We start from the raw sequence: 19,742 nt of genomic DNA, 5'->3' as shown, positions 1-19,742 counted from the left end.
TTAAAATGAGACCGTGCCAAACTCTTTAGCTCAATTAGTTGAGTTGCAAATGCAATTTAAAAGATCGTTAATAGCATATTTTTTGTAAATAAATTACAGCTTTAAAAAAAAAAGGCATGTAACTTCAAATCCAGTGTACTTATCAGCATAAGATTTTTGAAGCTATCTTCGCACCCAAGGCATAAAATATACCCAATTTCATTACAATCTGAAATGGTCAGTTTGAAACCCTGTATTGATTTGTTATGGAATAAGCCCGGAGCGAAACCCCAGCTTCCATGTAGATGGATTTTAGGGTAGTTTCTAATTTTCTATCTGAACCATCACACAAGGACATAGTCCCCAGGACAGGAATCGTCAACTTTTTGGAAAGATGGGATACAGAGGGATCCACCAGAGGTGGCGTTTCCCACTTGGCCCTTTCTACAGAGGGAAACTGATAAAGGCGAGAAAGCACCTGGACATCTGGAATTTCTTATCTGGATGTTTGCAGGCTGCAGACATCTGTTCCTACAACTTAGGGGAAGAGGGAAGAGTAACTGCAAGTTTATTTTTCTTCCTAAACATGGAAGTCTCCCGAGACTTAATCTAAACTGAGGTCAGTGGGGTATAGAAGCGGAGGAGCCAACTTCAATTCTAAATAATTCTTAAAGTGCCAGGCTCCATCAACACCCCAGTGTAACACCAGTGTCACCTAGTTGATGAAGGAGAAAAACTTTGTTGTTTTTTTAGGTCTACCAACTCAAAAGGAGAATGTTGCAGATTCCAGAGAACAAAGAGCAAATCCCAGGGCTCAACTGGAGGCACAAACAGCAGAGAGGATAGAGAATTTTTAATTATCCCCAATAAATTTAGAAAACTAAGATGGCTGCAATGAAAAACAAATTGAGTACATACATGCATGCATACCCACCAGCAGGAGGTAAGGGGAGGAGAACGGACATAAATAGAAAGTCGGGCTACACCAATACCAAACCAATACCAAACCTAAAATGAGAGGTAAGGTTGGCAGAACAACTATAATCTGGCGAGGTATAGTAGGAGGAGATACCCAGCACTATGGTGGCCAATCCCGTGATTGTAGGATTTAGGCCTAAAATTAATTCCGGGGTTTTCATGATTAGCCAGCCAACTTTTATTTCCAATGCCGGGCAGCGTTCAGCCTCTTCAGCAACCTCTTTCCAGTCTATTGGGCGATACTGTTTTTGCACTTTCAAATCATTTTAGGTTTGTATAACTATATTTCTGAGGAAATAGTTTGCATGTATTGGATGGGCTATAAACATGCTCTATTCTTTCTTTGTTTAGTGTTGGCAGTATTGGTTTGAGAGGAGAAAGAGTGGGGGATGTATGGGTAATAATAATAATAATAATAATAATAATAATAATAATAATGATGATAATGGAGATGAATGTATGATGGTGGAGGGAAAATTAATAAGTGGGAGTTTGGAGTTGAGTATGTGTTCCTGGTCCTGGAGACGGAAAGGGACAGGAGAAAGGAGGTTCAGAATAAAGATTGCCTAGATATTTAGAATCTAGAGGACGATTCAGAAGGGAAGGGTTTGGGTGGAAAGGGAGGGAGGGACTAAAGTTGTTTGTTATTTTCTTGTTTAAATATAATTTTCTCTTATGTCCTAGTGGATACTGGGGAACTGTACTTTAGTACCATGGGGTATAGATCGGGTCCAATGGAGCCTGCCACTTTAAAACCATTAGTGTGTGGATGTGTGTGCTGGCTCCTCCCCTCTATGCCCCTCCTACCAGACTCCGTTTAGAAATATGTGCCCAAGGAGCCGGGTGCATTTCTCTGAAGCACCACAGAGTTTCCTTTAATTTCTGTTTTAGTTATTGTTTTCAGGTAAGTCCCGTAAACCTGCAACTGCTGCATCCCGGGACCAGACCACCGGATCCCCTGCCTGCTCGCCTTCAACACTTCGCCCACGACCTCATTTCCCAGGAATACCGGCTGGAATTTCAAGAACTTCCTCCTCACAGATGTTTCAAATCGGGCTTAACAGTTTCGCCCGCAGCAAAAGTTACCTTGCAGAAGACAATTCAAAAACTTTTGCGGACAGGAGTGGTGATTCCAGTACCTCCTCCGTTACACAAAAGGGGGTTTTACTCCAGTCTTTTTGTCATTCCAAAACCGGACGGTTTGGTGCAACCCATCTTAAACCTGGACTCTCTAAACCCTTATCTGCGGGTGTTCAAATTCAAGATGGAATCCCTGCGGGCAGTGATGTCTGGTCTGGAGGAGGGGGAATTCTTGGTGTCCCTAGATGTCAAGGATGCTTACCTACACATTCCCATGTGGCCCGCTCATCAGGCTTACCTCAGGTTGCCATCTTGGACGACCATTTCCAGTTTCAGGCCTTGCCCTTTGGCCTGTCCACAGCTCCGAGGGTCTTCACCAAAGTCATGGCGGAGATGAGGATGCAACTGCGCAGGATGGGAGTCAACATAGTCCCCTACTTGGACGATCTCCTGATAAAGGCTATGTCCAAAGAGCGTCTATTGCACAGCATCAATCTGACTACTCGCCTGCTTACGAATCATGGGTGGATCCTAAACTGCCAGAAATCTCACCTGGAACCGACCCAACGTCTCCAATTCCTGGGAATGATACTGGATACAGTGTCTCAAAAGGTGTTATTTCCGATGGACAAGGCCTTGGCTATCCAGGCTTTGGTCCACTCAGTGCTCCGTCCACGCAAGGTGTCCATACATCTTTGCATACGTTTGCTGGGCAAGAAGGTTGCTGCTTACAAGGCAATCCAATACGGCAGGTTTCATGTCTGGCCATTTCAGCTGGATCTGCTGGACAAATGGTCGGGCTCTCACCTTCACACGCATCAGGAAGTGACCTTATCTCCAAAAGCCCGGATTTCTCTATTATGGTGGCTTCAAGTTCCTCACCTGGTAGAAGGCAGGAATTTCAATATCCACTCGTGGATTCTACTAACGACGGATGCCAGACTCCGGGGTTGGTGGGCTGTGACCCAAGGGGCCCAGTTCAAGGGGATATGGTCAAGTGAGGAGTCTGCTCTGCCAATAAACATCCTGGAACTCAGGGCAATTTACAATACCTTCTGCAAGCTTCCCATCTCCTTAGGGATCAGGCGATACAGGATAAATTGGACAACGCCACGGTGGTGGCGTATATAAATCGACAAGGGGGAACAAGAAGCAGAGCGGCGATGCGAGAAGTATCAAAAGTCCTCCTCTGGGCGGAGGCCAACGCAAAGGCCATCTAAGCCATATTCATTCCAGGAGTGGACAACTGGGAAGCGGACTTCCTCAGCAGACATGACCTCCATCCGGGGGAATGGGGCCTACATCCCCAAGTGTTTCAACAGTTAATTCACCGATGGGGCTGTCCGCAGATAGATCTGATGGCTTCTCGTCTCAACAAGAAGCTAGGCCGTTACTGATCCAGAACGAGGGATCCGCAGGCTGAAGCAGTGGACGCGCTGACGCTATGGATGTACCAATTTGTGTACCTGTTCCCTCCTCTACCGCTAATCCCAAGGGTTCTAAAAAGGCTAAGAAGGGAAAGCGTTCAAGCAATTCTAATTGCCCCGTATTGGCCTCGACAGGCGTGGTACTCGGACCTCCTAACCATGGCACTGGAGGATCCCTGGCCTCTACCGCTCCAACAGGATCTTCTTCAACAAGGTCCGTTCGTCTATCCAGACCTACAGCGGCTACGTTTGACAGCTTTTAAGTTGAGAAGGAGATTCTAGCAAGAAAGGGTCTTCCCTCCCGGGTTATTTCCACCATGGTCCAAGCCAGGAGTATGGTTACATCAAAACATTATCATCGTATCTGGAAGAAGTATGTTTCCTGGTGTGAAAGTAGAAAGGCGTCTGCTGTGGAATTTAGAATTGGTCGTTTTCTACTTTTCCTGCAAGCAGGAGTGGATATGGGCCTAAGTTTAGGCTCCACCAAAGTCCAGATTTCGGCGCTCTCTATTTTCTTCCAGAAACAACTTGCCATGTACAAACTTTTCTAAAAAGAGTTCTTCATATGCAACCGCCCTTTGTACCTCCCACGGTTCCGTGCGATATCAATATAGTTTTGTCCTTTCTTCAATCGGACTGGTTTGAATCCTTACATATGATGGAGTTAAAATTTCTCACCTGGAAAACGGTGATGTTATTAGCACTGGCGTCTGCAAGACGTGTCTATGAATTGGGGGCCTTATCCTGTAAGAGTCCTTGATTTTTCATGAAGACAGGGCGGAACTCAGGACCCGTCCTCAGTTTTTGCCAAAAGTGGTTTCAGCTTTTCACGACAATCAACCCATTGTGGTTCTCGGATGCTGTGTTGTCGGATGCTTCTATTGGGCCTGAGTTCTTCGATGTAGTGAGGGCCCTGAAGATTTATGTCAAGAGTACGGCTCGTCATCGGAAATCGGATTCGCTGTTTGTCCTTAATGATGCCACCAAGATTGGTGGTCCAGCTTCCAAGCAATCCATTGCTCGTTGGCTCTGTTTGACCATTTAGCAGACCTATATATACTTCGGCGGCTCTGCCTTTGCCGACGTCTATTCAGGCCCACTCGACGAGGTCTGTGGGCTCTTCCTGGGCGGCTGCCCGGGGTGTCTCGGCATTGCAGTTGTGCCAAGCTGCTACTTGGTCTGGTTCGAACACTTTTGTGAAATTCTATTGGTTCGACACATTGGCCAGGGATGACCTTCAGTTTGGTCAGGCGGTTTTACAGGAGTCTCAGCACTCTCCCACCCGTTTGGGAGCTTTGAGACATCCCCATGGTACTAAAGTACAGTTCCCCAGTACCCACTAGGACGTTAGAGAAAATAGGAATTTAATACCTACCGGATAATCCTTTTCTCGTAGTCCATAGTGGATTCTGGGCACCAGCCTCAGTACTTCGATTCCTGCTTACTTTAGTAAGTATTTGGTTGGTCAGCCGTTGCGGTCCCTTTATGTTGTTGGGATAGCCATGCTATCCTGGTTGGGTTGGTGTTGCTATCCTCTGTTCTGGTTAGCGCCCTCCTTTTGGTTATGGTTGTGTGTTGGCTTGTTGTCTCACTGCTGTTGTATTTATTCCTTCTCTCGTTGTATGTCAGTCTCCTCAGGCACAGTTTTCCTAGACGGAGTCTGGTAGGAGGGGCATAGAGGGGAGGAGCCAGCACACACATACACACACTAAAGATTTTAAAGTGCCAGGCTCCAGTGGACCCGATCTATATCCCATGGTACTAAAGTACAGTTCCCCAGTATCCACTACGGACTACGAGAAAAGCAATTACTGGTAGGTATTAAATTCCTATTTTATGATTATGTGGTATATGTAAAAGTTTTGGTTTGGTTTAATTCTTGTTTAGAACTACATATGGAATATGCTGTTACCTTATATTTATTTGAACAAAAATTTAAATATGTGGTTGCAATTTTAAATAAAACACAATCCCTGCCCCCGGCTGTGCGCACTGCGCAGCGTGACAATGTCAGAGGTCACGCTGCGCAGCCGGACATCAACCGCGTGCGCAGCCCGAACTGCCCTCACCTCACTGCACTGCAGTCCTCCGTAAGTGGACCCACCCTGTTGATTAGACAATGGAATATTATGGGGGGGGTGGGACATTGACAAATCAATCCTGGATATACCGGAAATCCCAGGGATTGATCGTTTTTAAATCCAGATCCCCGGGATTGAAAAAAAATGAGTTTTATGGCAAGAACTTACTTTTGTTAAAACTCTTTCTGCGAGGTACACTGCGATCCACAATGATAGACATTGGGGGTGTAGAGTAGGATCTTGATCCGAGGCACCAACAGGCTCAAAAGCTTTGACTGTTCCCAAGATGCATAGCGCCGCCTCCTCTATAACCCCGCCTCCCTGCACAGGAGCTCAGTTTTTAGTTAACCAGCCAAATGCAGTAGCAGGAAAAGAGACAACAACAGTTAGTAGCCACATACACCACACTCTCACGACAGGGGAAAGTGTCAGCGGCTAATGCCATACCAACCCAAAGAAGCTAAGTGCGTCAGGGTGGGCGCCTTGTGGAGCCCAGTGTACCTCGCAGAAAGAGTTTTAACAAAGGTAAGTTCTTACCAGAAAACTCGTTTCCTGCTGCGGCCTACACTGGGCTCCACAAGGATAGACATTGGGGATGTCCTAAAGCAGTCCCCTATGGGAGGGGACGTACTGAAGCGGGCACAAGAACCCGGCGTCCAAAGGAAGCATCCTGGGAAGCGGCAGTATCGAAGGCACAGAACCTTATGAAGTGTTCACCGAGGACCACGTAGCCGCCTTGAACAATTGTTCAAGGGTCGCACCACGGCGGGCCGCCCAAGAAGGTCCAACTGACCGAGTAGAATGGGCGTAATGTGAGCAGGAGCTGACAGACCAGCCCTCGCATAAGCATGTGCAATCACCATTCTAATCCATCTGGCCAAAGTCTGCTTGTGAGCAGACCAGCCCCGTTTGTGAAACCCAAACAGAACAAAGAGAGAATCAGATTTCCTAATAGAAGCAGTTCTCTTCACATAGATACGGAGAGCCCGTACCACATCCAAGGACCGCTCTTTGGGAGACAGATCAGGAGAAACAAGTGCCGGAACCACAATCTCCTGGTTTAGGTGGAACGAAGAAACCACCTTAGGCAAATAACCAGGACGACTCCTAAGAACCGCCCGGTCACGGTGAAATATCAGATATGGAGAACTACAAGACAAAGCACCCAAATCCAACACTCTTCTAGCTGAGGCAATAGCCAGCAGAAACACCACCTTAAGGGAAAGCCACTTAAGATCAGCTGACCCAAGAGGTTCAAACGGAGACTCTTGTAATGCCTCCAATACCACCGACAAGTCCCAAGGAGCCACAGGCGGGACATAGGGAGGTTGGATACGCAACACACCCTGAGTAAAGGTATGCACATCAGGTAAGGTCGCAATTTTTCTCAGAAACCACACCGACAAGGCAGAAATTTTAACTTTGAGGGAGGCCAGACGCAGGCCCAAGTCCAGGCCCTGCTGAAGAAAAGCCAAAAGCTTGGCTGTACTAAACTTGGAAGCGTCATAATTGTTAGATGTGCACAAAACAAAGTAAGAATGCAAGACCCTATGGTAAATCAGAGCAGAAACCGGTTTACGGGCCCGCAACATAGTTTGAATGACCGCCTCAGAAAACCCCTTAGTCCTCAAGACGGAAGCTTCAAGAGCCACGCCGTCAAAGACAGCCGGGCTAGGTCCTGGCCCTGAACGAGGAGGTCTGGGCATTGTGGAAGTAGGATTGGACGCTCTGACAATAGGCCCTGCAGGTCTGAGAACCAATGCCGTCTGGGCCACGCTGGAGCTATGAGAAGCAGGATTCCTCTTTCCTGCTTGAACTTCCGAATTACCCTGGGCAGGAGTGACACCGGAGAGAACACGTACGGCAGCCGAAACCTCCACGACACCGCCAGCGCATCCACGAATGCTGCTTGAGGATCCCTTGTCCTTGCTCCGAAGACCGGAACCTTGTGATTGTGTCGAGACGCCATCAGATCTACGTCTGGAAGGCCCCACCTTTCCACTAGGAGTTGAAACACTTCTGGATGGAGGCCCCACTCTCCGGCGTGTATGTCCTGACGACTGAGAAAGTCCGCTTCCCAATTCAGGACTCCCGGAATGAATATTGCCGATATGGCCGGTAGATGGCGTTCCGCCCATTGCAGAATCCGTGAGACTTCCTTCATTGCCAAACGGCTTCGAGTGTCGCCTTGATGATTTATGTAAGCCACTGTGGTGGCGTTGTCCGACTGTATTTGAACAGGACGGTTCTGAATTAAATGCTGGGCCAGGTTCAACGAGTTGGAAGACCGCCCGCAATTCCAGAATGTTGATCGAGAGGAGAGACTCCTCCTTGGTCCACCGATCCTGAAGGGAGTGTTGCTCCAGCACCGCGCCCCAACCCCTTAGACTGGCATCTGTCGTCAACAGGACCCAGTCGGATATCCAGAAGGGACAATCGTTGGTCCTGGAGCCACCAGTGCAGCGACAGACTGACCTCCGGAGTCAATGAGATCATTTGAGACCTGATCCGGTAAGGCAGGCCATCCCACTTGGCCAGAATCAGCCTCTGGAGGGGGCGAGAATGGAATTGAGCATACTCCACCATGTCGAATGTTGACACCATGAGGCCTAGCACCTGCATCGCCGAATGTATCGACACTTGCGGACGAGAAAGGAAGCAACGAATCCTGTCCTGAAGCTTCAGAAATTTTTCCTGAGACAAGAACAACTGCAGGTTGTGAGTGTCCAATAGTGCTCCCAGGTGCACCATGCTCTGAGCAGGGACCAGAGAGGATTTCTTCCAGTTGATGAGCCACCCGTGGGCTTGCAGAAACCGGACAGTCATATCCAGATGACGCAGGAGAAGTTCTGGGGAATTTGCCAGGATCAACAAGTCGTCCAGATACGGTAGGATCCTGACCCCTTGACGGCGGAGTACCACCGTCATCACCGCCATAACTTTGGTGAAGACTCGCGGAGCCGTAGTTAAACCAAAAGGTAACGCCCGAAACTGGTAATGGAGGTTGCCAATCGCAAACCTCAGGTATTGCTGATGCGACACTGCTATAGGAATTTGCAGGTAAGCATCCTGTATGTCCAGGGGGACCATATAATTCCCAGGTTCCAAGGCCAGAACTATAGAGCGAAGGGTTTCCATACGGAACTTGGAGACCCTTCACAAACTTGTTCAATGCCTTGAGGTTGAGAATGGGCCGGAAGGACCCATTCGGTTTCGGGACTAGAAACAGCGGAGAATAGTACCCCCGGCCTCTCTGAGCAAGAGGCACCTGTATTACCACTCCTGTGTCCAGGAGGGTCTGTACCACCGAATGTAGAGTTTTTGCCTTTGTCTGGTCCAAAGGGACGTCTGTCAGGCAAAATCGATGAGGGGGGCGGTTTTTGAAGGCTATGGCGTAACCTCGAGTGACGACTTTCCGTACCCAGGCATCTGAAGTGGTCTTCAACCATTCCTGGGTATACCCTAGAAGCCGGCCCCCCACCCTGGGATCGCCGAGAGGGAGGCCCACCCCGTCATGCGGCAGGCTTATCGGTCTTGGAAGCTGGCTGACGGGCAGCACAGGCTCTTTTGGGCTTTGGCTTACCAGGTTTGGAAGTGCGGGCCTGCAAGTGGTACGCCTGACCTTTTGCTTAACATGAAGGACGAAAGGAAGTACCTTTAGCCTTCGACACAGAAGGGACGGTACTTGGCAGACAGGCAGTTTTGGCAGTAGCCAAGTCAGCCACTATCTTATTTAAGTCCTCCCCAAACAGAATATCTCCCTTGAAAGGGAGTACCACCAGGGTTTTTCTAGAGTCCAGATCCACAGACCAGGATCTCAGCCACAATATCCGGCGAGCCAGGACTAACGTAGTAGAGGCCTTGGCTGCTAGAATACCGGCATCAGAAGTCGCCTCTTTAATATAGTGAGAAGCTGTGACAATATATGACAAGCATTGTCTAGCATGGTCAGAAGAGATTTCAGCTTCCAACTCTAGGGCCCATGTTTCAATAGCCTCTGCAGCCCATGTTGCTGCAATAGTGGCCCTTTGTGCAGCACCCGTGAGGGTGTAAATCGCTTTCAGACAACCCTCCACACGTTTATCCGTAGGCTCTTTTTGAGACGTGACAGTAATGACAGGTAGAGCTGAAGAAACCACCATCCTAGCCACATGCGAGTACACTGGAGAAGGCGTTTCCCAATTTTTAGACAGCTCTGGCGCGAGGGGATAGCGAGCCAGCAACTTCTTTTGAGGCACAAACTTCTTCCTTGGGTTTCCCCAGGATTCCTGACATATATCCACTAGGTGGTCAGAATGAGGTAAAACTTGTTTAACCACCTTCTGACGCTTGAACCTATCTGGTTTCTTAGGAGGGACGGATGGCTCGGGATCATCCGTAATCTGTAGAATCAACTTAATAGCCTCCAAAAGATCAGGAACATCCACATGTGAACTACCCTCCCCATCAGCAGTATCTGTGTCAGAATCTCTGGGGTCAGTGTAAGCGCCATCTTCATCAGACGAGGTGTCAGTGACAGCCGTGGATTGTGAGGAGGTAAGAGCTCGCTTAGAGGACCCCTTGGTCTTAGGCGAGCGAGGGTCAGACTTTTTAGTAGTCAAGGACTGGTTCAATTTCTTCAATTGAGCAGACAAGTTATCTGCCCACGGCGAGTTAGCCGCGGGGACCACATACGGTTGAACCGGCATAGGAGGTCCCATAGGGGGTGTTAGTTTAGTAACTAGCGTATTCAGAAGTGTGGAGAAAGTAGCCCACGGCGGGTCATTATGGACCCCCGTTGCCACAGTTCCACTGGGGGGCAAGGAGCCCTCAGAACCAGAGCCCGCAGCTGCTATAGTCTCCTCATAGGGATCTGTGGCGTCAGCAACACCGGTAGTGTGTTCAGCCCCAGAACCGTTACCTTCAGAAGCAGACATGATATAACTTGCAATATCAGGTAACACAGTACAATTGTCAGCAGCACAATACCTCTTGCCCAAACCCCTGCGCAGTGTAGTCAGCACAAGCAGGGATACAGGAGAGATATGGCGACTAAAATCACAGAGAAAAATACAAATTAGAGTATATCTTGTGAATATTCTATATTATTATAAACATGACGCACCAAGCCCCCTCAGGTTATAGAATATAGGGATAGCGAGTTGAGTGAGAGACACGAAATGGAAATCACCCAGCAAGCTAATGCACACACATACAGTCAGTTATACAATGCAGAGGTTATTACCAACAATAATACTGCACTGGACCAGTATATATATATATATATATATATATATATATATATATATTATAGCTCTGTAGTCAAGAACTGTATGTATATCACAGGGTACTTGTACCAGAGAACCCTGACCAAATGAACTCTCTCTTAACTATCACTGTCTAAATGACATGTAGGATACTTAAGTGTCATGTAAAGTCACAGCGCTGACTACCAGGCGGCTTTACAAAGGAGGAATTGCCCAAGCAGTCCCAGGAACAGTGTAGCTGAGAGAAATGGTGCTCAAACACTGACAGGGAGTGAGGGAGAGACAGATATGCAGCTCCAGGGTGGGAACATTTACTGGAAATGGCGCCCTGGGGATGGGGGAGGGGCTCCAGGTCTAAGCCTTATCCCCTCTGCTGGCAAAACCACCTGGTACTGCGGGCTACAAACAAAAAGGTTTAAAGAGAAAACCTGACCTGCACCCATGCCCTGGTGATCTAGTGGGATTGCCTGTACTGCCAGTGTCCACCGGCCGTGCCGGATCGCGATACAGCATGGGTCCCGCGAGCGGGACACACTCACCACCTCCCGAAGCGCGGCCATGCGATCCCAGAGAGCCCCAGTCGTGTGTTCCTGACCAGAAGAAAACCGAAGCCTCCCGCTGTAGTTACCCGGCAACCAGGACGCGGGAGTGTACAGCGCCGCTGGGGAGAGATGGAGCTGCAGCAGTGAATGTCTCCTGACATGTACACACTGCTGCAGCCCTTGAAGTCTTCACTTTTCTTCATAAAAAAGCTCTTCTTAGGGCTGCCTGGAGCAGCCCCTCTGTTATGTGCCTGCTATCTGCGGCACCAACTACAAAACTGAGCTCCTGTGCAGGGAGGCGGGGTTATAGAGGAGGCGGCGCTATGCATCTTGGGAACAGTCAAAGCTTTTGAGCCTGTTGGTGCCTCGGATCAAGATCCTACTCTACACCCCCAATGTCTATCCTTGTGGAGCCCAGTGTACCCCGCAGCAGATAAACAGCCCGGGATTGGCCTCCCTACCCAGCACTCTCCGCGTAAGATTAACCACAGCACCAGAGGCTGCAAAATATCTTCTCAGCGTAAGACTGACCACGGCACCATAGGCTGCAAAATATCTGCTCAGCGTCCCGAGCTATTCCCACTACACAAACATGCTCAGACTGGGTGTGGTATTCAAGGTCGACAGTGTCTAGATCGACAACTATTGGTTAACATTAACTAAATCGACAGGAATTCTAGGTCGACATGGTCTAATTCGTCGAGAGGTTTTTAAAGAAAAAAAAAAATTGGTGTCGTCTTCACCATACAGTGACCGAGAACACCAATTAGCGCACCGCTTCGCTCGCCATGCTTCGGGCAAGGTTACCATTCCCAATTCTAGTCCACGTGGATCGTAAAGTATGAAAAAGTTCTAAAAAAGAAAAATAAATGTGAAAAACTCATGTCGACCTAGACCATGTCGACCTAGAGACCCTGCCAACCTAGACACTGTTGACCCAAGTCTTGTCGACCTGGAGACCAGATACCGCTCAGACTTTAATAAACTATACGGACAGACCTCAAATCCCCAGGTCACTTTGTAGGGGGAGTAGCATCAATACCATTGTACAGAGGTTACCAAACATCTATTGCTCAAGAGAAGAAATTAATTGTTTATTGGTATTAAAATGTATTTTGTCTAATTAAATATAAATCATCCCATTAAAATACATGGTGTAATTTGGAGAATGCAAAAGCTGTTAAATAATATACAGCGGTCAATCTACACATTAAAATGCGAACATTAAGGCACATGGGATGGACTAATTTTACCAGGTTTGGCTCAGATAAGCAAGATTTATTAATTTTTGGTATGGGAGATAACAGGATTTTAATACCTACCGGTAAATCCTTTTCTCCTAGTCCGTAGAGGATGCTGGGGCCCACTTCAGTACCACGTGGTATAGACGGTTCCGCAGGAGCCATGGGCACTTTAAGACTTTTTCAGAGTGTGAACTGGCTCCTCCCTCTATGCCCCTCCTCCAGACCTCAGTATAGGAACTGTGCCCAGGGAGACAGACATTTCGAGAAAAGGATTTACTTTTAAGTTAATGGTGAGATTCATACCAGCTCACACATCAACCATGCCGCACAACATGGCATTCAACATAACACATGCCAACGGGCATGAACATTACAGCAAACGTGCTGAAAACATTTTCAACAAATTAACAACTGCAGGTAAAGTACGCACTGGGTTGGGTGCCCAGCATCCTCTACGGACTAGGAGAAAAGGATTTACCGGTAGGTATTAAAATCCTGTTTTCTCATACATCCTAGTGGATGCTGGGGTCCACTTCAGTACCCTGGGGTTATAGCAAAGCTCTAGTACGGGCGGGAGAGTGCGGATAACCCTGCAGCACCGATTGACCAAACTTGAGGTCCTCATCGGCCAAGGTGTCAAACTTGTAGAACTTTGCAAACGTGTTTGACCCTGACCAAGTAGATGCTCGGCAAAGTTGTAATGCCGAGACCCCCTGGGCAGCCGCCCAGGATGAGCCCACCTTTCTAGTAGAATGGGTATTTACCGACTTCGGTATCGGCAATCCTGCCGTGGAATGAGCGTGGTGAATCGTCCCTCTGATCCAGCGCGCAATAGTCTGCTTAGAAGCAGGACACCCAATCTTGTTGGGAGAATACAGGACAAACAGAGCCTCTGTTTTCCGTATCCGAGCTTTTCTTGCGACATAAATTCTCAACGCCCTGACTACATACAGTGACTTTGAAGCAGAGAAGGTGTCAGTAGCCACTGGCACCACAATAGGTTGGTTTATATGGAAAGAAGAAACCACCTTTGGAAGAAATTGCTGACGAGTTCTCAACTCCGCCCTATCTTCATGGAAAATCAGGTAAGGGCTCTTGTGAGACAAGGCCCCTAACTCAGACACCTTGCGGATGCCAAGGCCAACAGAATGACCACTTTCCAAGTGAAGGAACTTCAACTATCTCCTGGAGAGGTTTAAACCAATCCGATTGAAGGAACTGCAACACCACGTTAAGATCCCATGGTGCCACGGGAGGCACAAATGGAGGTTGGATGTGCAGAACCCCTTTTACGAATGTCTGGACTTCTGGAAGGGAGGCCAATTGTTTCTGAAAGAAAACGGACAAGGCCGAAATCTGGACCCAATCGTAGGCCCGCATCCACACCCGCCTGGAGAAAATGGAGAAAACGTCCTAACAAACTCTTCCGTTGGAGTTTTCTTGGTTTCACACCAAGACACATTTTTTCCAGACGGTGGTAATGTCTCGACGTTACTCCTTTTCTGGCCTGAATAAGAGTGGGGATGACTTCTTTGGGAATACCCTTTCTGGCTAGGATCCGGCGCTCAACAGCCATGCCGTCAAACGTAGCTGCGGTAAGTCTTGATACACGCACAGCCCCTGCTGCAGCAGGTCCTCGCGAAGAGGAAGAGGCCGAGGATCTTCTATGAGCAACTCCTGAAGATCTGGATACCAAGCCCTCCTTGGCCAGTCTGGGACAATGAGGATCGCTCGAACACCTGTTCTTCTTATGATCTTGAGAACTTTCGGTATGAGTGGAAGTGGAGGGAAGACATATACCGACCGAAACACCCACTGGGTCACTAGTGCATCCACTGCTATTGCTCGAGGGTCTCTCGACCTGGAACAATATCTCTGAAGCTTCTTGTTGAGACGAGATGCCATCATATCTACTTGAGGAACCCCCCAAAGACTTGTCACCTCTGCGAAGACTTCATGGTGGAGGCCCCATTCCCCTGGATGGAGATCGTGTCTGCTAAGGAAGTCTGCTTTCCAGTTGTCCACTCCCGGAATGAAAATTGGCGACAGAGCTCTTGCATGTCTTTCTGCCCAGAGGAGAATCTTTGTCACCTCTGCCATTGCCGCTCTGCGTTTCATTCCGCCCTGACGGTTTATGTACGCGACTGCTGTTACATTGTCCTACTGGATCTGTACGGGTTGATCTTGAAGAAGATGTACCGCTTGTAGAAGGCCGTTGTAAATGGCTCTCAACTGCAGAACGTTTATGTGAAGACAAGTTTCTTGCCTTGACCATCTTCCTTGGAAGCTTTCCCCCTTTGTGACTGCTCCCCAGCCTCAGAGACTTGCATACAATTTTTGTATTGCTGCAGCTACCACTTCCCTGTCTGGGATAGAAGCTGGTAAGGTCGATTTGAAAAATCAGCATGGGGGAATGTCTTGAAACTCCAGTCTGTACCCGTGGGACATTATTTGTACGACCCACGGGTCCAGGCCAGATTGAACCCAGAACTGACTGAAAAGTTTCAGACGTGCCACCACCTGAATGGACTCCCACAAGGGAGCCCCAGTGTCGTGCTGAAGATTTGGCAGAAGCAGAGGTTGATTTCTGCTCCTGTGATCCTGGAGACGCTGTGGACTTTTTTCCTTTTCCCATTCCTTTACCCGCAAAGAAAGGGGAAACTTTACCCTTTTTGTATTTATTGGGCCGAAAGGACTGCATCTGAGAGTGATGTGTCTTTTTCTCCGGCACAGGAGCATTAGGCAAGAATGTCAACTTACCTGCGATAGCCGCAGAAACTAAAGCATCCAGCCCATCTCCAAACAAGGCCTCACCTTTATACGGGAGAGCCTCCATATTCCTTTTGGAATCTGCGCAGCATTCCATTGGCGAATCCACAACGCCCTCCGTGCTGAGACTGCCATGGTAACGGCTCTTGATCCCAAGAGATCAATATCTTTCATGGCTTCTAGCATGTACGCAGCAGCGTCTTTGATATGACCTAACGTTAGGAGTATCTCGTCTCTATCTATTGTGTCAATGTCTGATAAGTTTTCTGACCACTTTTCAATAGCACTACTCACCAACGCACAGGCAATGGTAGGCCTGAGTAGTGTCCCATTGGCCACATAAATAGATTTCAACGTATTCTCCAACTTTCGGTCTGCCGGCTCCTTAAGTGAAGCCGTCCCAGGTGCAGGGAGAATCACCTTTTTTGTTAACCGCGACAGGGCACTGTCTAAAACAGGGGATGACTCCCACCTTTTCCTGTCCTCTGCAGGGAAAGGGTAAGCTACCTGAATTCTTTTGGGAACCTGCAATTTATTTTCAGGATTTGTCCATACACCCTCAAAGAGACTGTTCAGCTCATGAGATGGAGGAAAAGTTACATTAATTTTCTTTTCTTTACAGAAGTAAGCCTTCTCCTGTGGTAAAGGAGGGGCCTCCGTAACTTCTAACACCTCCTTTATAGCAACAATCATGTATTGAATGTTTTTTGCTAACTTTGGATCTATTCCCCTGGAATCACTAGTGTCGGCACAGGAATCAGAGTCTGTGTCGGTATCAGTTTGTACTATTTGTGCAAATGACCTTTTTATGTGACCCAGAGGGGTCCCCTGTGGATGAAAAGGCAGAACTATTAAAAATCACATCTTCGACAGATTTTCTACAGTTTTCTGCATGAGACTCAGATTTATTCAATCTCTTACTGATATGATTCAAACGATCACTTAATTCTTTCACCCAGTCAGGCTCTTGGTGTGATGGCAGCACCACCACATTACAACCCTCTGTCCCTAAAATGGCTCCCTCAGGGGAAGAGCTCCCTGCTTCAGACATGTCACACAACTGCACAATCACTCCGGGGCTTATAGGGGACAGACCCACAGTAAAATCTGTCAGAGGGACACAGAAAGGAATTGCCAGTCCACAACTCAGTGCCTAAAGAAAAAATCCCTGTGTCGTGTACTTTGTACACAGAGACTTTCCGCGCTATGGTGGTCATTCCGAGCTGTTCGCTCGCTAGCTGCTTTTAGCAGCATTGCAAACGCTAGGCCGCCGCCCTCTGGGAGTGTATCTTAGCTTTGCAGAATAGCGAACGAAAGATTAGCAGAATTGCTACTAAATAATTTCCTGCAGTTTCTGAGTAGCTCCAGACCTACTCCTAGATTGCGATCACCTCAGTCTGTTTAGTTCCTGGTTTGACGTCACAAACACGCCCTGCGTTCGGCCAGCCACTCCCCCGTTTCTTCAGACACTCCCGCGTTTTTCCCTGACACGTTTGCGTTTTTTAGCACACTCCCGGAAAGCGCTCAGTTACCTCCCAGAAACACCCCTTTCCTGTCAATCACTCACCATCAGCAGTGCGCCTGAAAAGCGCCGCAAGAACACCAGCAAATCTACTAAGTTTTGTGTAAAATAACTTTGCGCATGCGCGCTGTGAGCCATGCTCCACCTAATCGTTGCGTTGCAAAAAACGCCAACGAGCGAACAACTCGGAATGACCACCTATATATATTGCCAATAATACCACAATATACACTTTTCCCCCCTTTTTTCCCCCTGATACTTGAGTCAGAAGTGGAGAGGAGGATCAGCGTTTCTTCCCCTACTGTCTGCTGGAAGAAAATGGCGCTGAGCAGTGTGCTGGCTACCTGAGGAAGAAGCCCCGCCCCCTGCAATGGCGCATTTTTCCTCAGCTATTGAACTAGATATTTATACTGGCGGGGGTGTAGGACTGTGCCACAGCATCATATGCCACCTTTTGCCAGTGAGAGTAGGTTTCATGCTGCTCAGGGCGTGGGCGCCCCCGCGCCCTGCTGTGCATTGTGTAATGGAGAGCAGGGCGCGGTACCTTGAGCAGTCACGATGACCGGAGATCCCTCTCTGCAGACCTCCGGTAATACTCCGGTAATACTACTCACTCGTCTTCTGACTTCTGGTTCTGTTAGGGGGGTGACGGCATGCTGTGGTAGTGAGCGCATAGCCGCAGCTAGTGTTCAGTACCCTTCAGGAGCTAATGGGGTCCTGTCAGCAGAAGCAGAGCCATGAAACTCTTTAGGAAGTTGGTTCCTACTTTTTCCACCTTAAGGCCCATACACATTAGACGATGTCGCTCTGTGAGCGACATCGTCTAACGTCTCCCCCTCCCGGGCCGGCCGGTCGGCGGCCGCCTGTACGCACTGAGCGATATGACCGCTCATATCGCTCAGTGACGTCACGCCCCCGCCAGCCCTGCATGAAGGTCGTGGACGACAGTCCACATCCTTCATGCATGCCCTACCGACAGCGACGATCGTTGCCGACCCGCGGGGCCGCGCATCGGTCGTCGCTGGCGGCATACACACTTAACGATATAATGAGCGACGTCGCTCAAGGAGGGGGAAAATGAGCGACGTCGCTCATTATATCGTTAAGTGTGTATGGACCTTAAGTCTCACGAAGTAGGAAGACTGTTGCCAGCAGTCTCCCTGAAAATAAAAAACCTAACAAAGTATTTTAGTGAAACTCAGTAGAGCTCCTCTAGAGTGCGACCAGTCTGCCTGGGCACATTTTCTAAACTGAGGTCTGGAGGAGGGGCATAGAGGGAGGAGCCAGTTCACACTCTGAAAAAGTCTTAAAGTGCCCATGGCTCCTGCAGAACAGTCTATACCCCATGGTACTGAAGTGGACCCCAGAATCCTCTAGGACGTATGAGAAATAGATATATTTTGTATTTATTAATTTTTTTAACATCTAAAATTTTATACACTGTAGAAAGCGATGACTAATGCAGGCCATATATCTACGGTCCCAATTTCCCATTCAGTCAACCCACAATACGATTCACCAACCACTGGCCAATTATCGCAATCACAACAGCTAATAAAGTAAAAAATAGCATGTTGAAAATATCTGACTTGCAGATCCCAACCCTGCAGTGGAGAGTCCAGATACTCCAACATGTTGGATTTCTCCAATCTACCAACCCCAACAGAATGGGGAATTTCCCCAATATATCCTAAAATGATGTATGGGCCCATACATCTGTAATTGACTTTCCCAATGTTCTGCAGACACCTGGTAATCAGGGAAATCCTGCATCTTAGAAATTCCTGACTCGCCACTTCCTAGCAAAAATGTTCTGGATTAGTGGGCCAGGATTTTAACAATTACCTTGATTCTCCAATAGATGGGTGATCATTGATGTCCGGCGGCCGCCAGTTTTGATAGATGGATTGTATCAGCGTAGGGAAATTCTGATGCTTGTAGTATGACCAGCATAACATTACACAGAACTCATTTGTTTTTTTGTTTTGCTTCCAGACAAATAGGTTATAGTTTCTACTTTACAAATACAATGACAGTGTGTATGTACTGTATGCAATATGGCAGCGTCCAGGGGGGCACTGCGTCTGCTCACCTATCACCCTCCCGATCACCGAGCTGTCCAGGTGGAAGCACATCGGGGGACACGAGGTGTCCTGGCCGCCTTCGCTCCTCCTGAATTCCCTCGTCCACTTAGCATCGCTCCCTGGATTCCGTTCAAAGGATGTGCCCGGCCTGCGGAACCCGCTCCCGCCTTCTTCTCGCTGCCATCCTCGGTTGTCCGACCCCCTATCCCTATACTGTGTGCGGTCCTCGCTGTCCGTACCATACCGCTGCCGCGTCGGGGGTGTCCACGGCCTACTTACACCACAGGCCCCAGAGTTGCCGCCATCAACGTCTTCCTCCCAGTCCGACATGGCGCCCAAACAGACAGAGCGATTCCCCACCGCCAGAGCTCCTATGTCATCAGCAGCAGGAGGGCGTCCCTGCGCCTGCGGTCGTCATGGGTAATAGCTTCCCGCCTTAGCGGCACGGGGCCACGGGCACTGTCCAGTCTGTCACTGTAGGGAGGCGGCAAGTGGCAGCAGCAGACGGAAAATGTAATGTACATCCAAAGGCTGATAGTGTTTGATACATGAGATACAAAGCATGGGAATATGTTTTCACAAGCGTGTTGAAATACAGATACTGAACTATTTTAGTGCCGAACCATGAACACAGTTGTGCAGTAAATACAAACTATTTGTACATATGGGTGGTCATTGGTGAATTAACAATAAATAGTGCCATAGGTGACTAATACCCCTTTCACACCGCCAATGCAGGATCCCACCCGGGAATTGGAAACGGGTCTGTCCCGGGTGGGATCCAGCATTG

At 48.5% G+C, this 19,742-nt stretch overlaps 1 protein-coding gene across 2 annotated transcripts in view; it reads right to left on the bottom strand.

The window, feature by feature from the left end:
• Positions 1–19,459, bottom strand: part of LOC134909670 (probable ATP-dependent RNA helicase DDX43) — a 575,661-nt gene extending 556,202 nt beyond the window's left edge. Inside the window, exon 1 of one of the 2 annotated variants that reach the window (XM_063916810.1) lies at positions 18,961–19,459. In XM_063916810.1, coding sequence (XP_063772880.1) covers positions 18,961–19,282 — 322 coding nt within the window. In that variant the 5' untranslated portion in view covers positions 19,283–19,459. The remainder of the gene's footprint in view (positions 1–18,960) is intronic. The other variant, XM_063916811.1, reaches the window with a different exon arrangement.
• Between the last annotated feature and the right edge of the window lie 283 nt (positions 19,460–19,742).

Source organism: Pseudophryne corroboree, chromosome 4, assembly GCF_028390025.1.
Source record: "Pseudophryne corroboree isolate aPseCor3 chromosome 4, aPseCor3.hap2, whole genome shotgun sequence".
In the NCBI taxonomy this organism is placed as follows: domain Eukaryota; kingdom Metazoa; phylum Chordata; class Amphibia; order Anura; family Myobatrachidae; genus Pseudophryne; species Pseudophryne corroboree.
The sequence above is the reverse complement of the archived record's forward strand: the minus strand, read 5'-3'. Positions and strand labels throughout refer to the sequence as shown.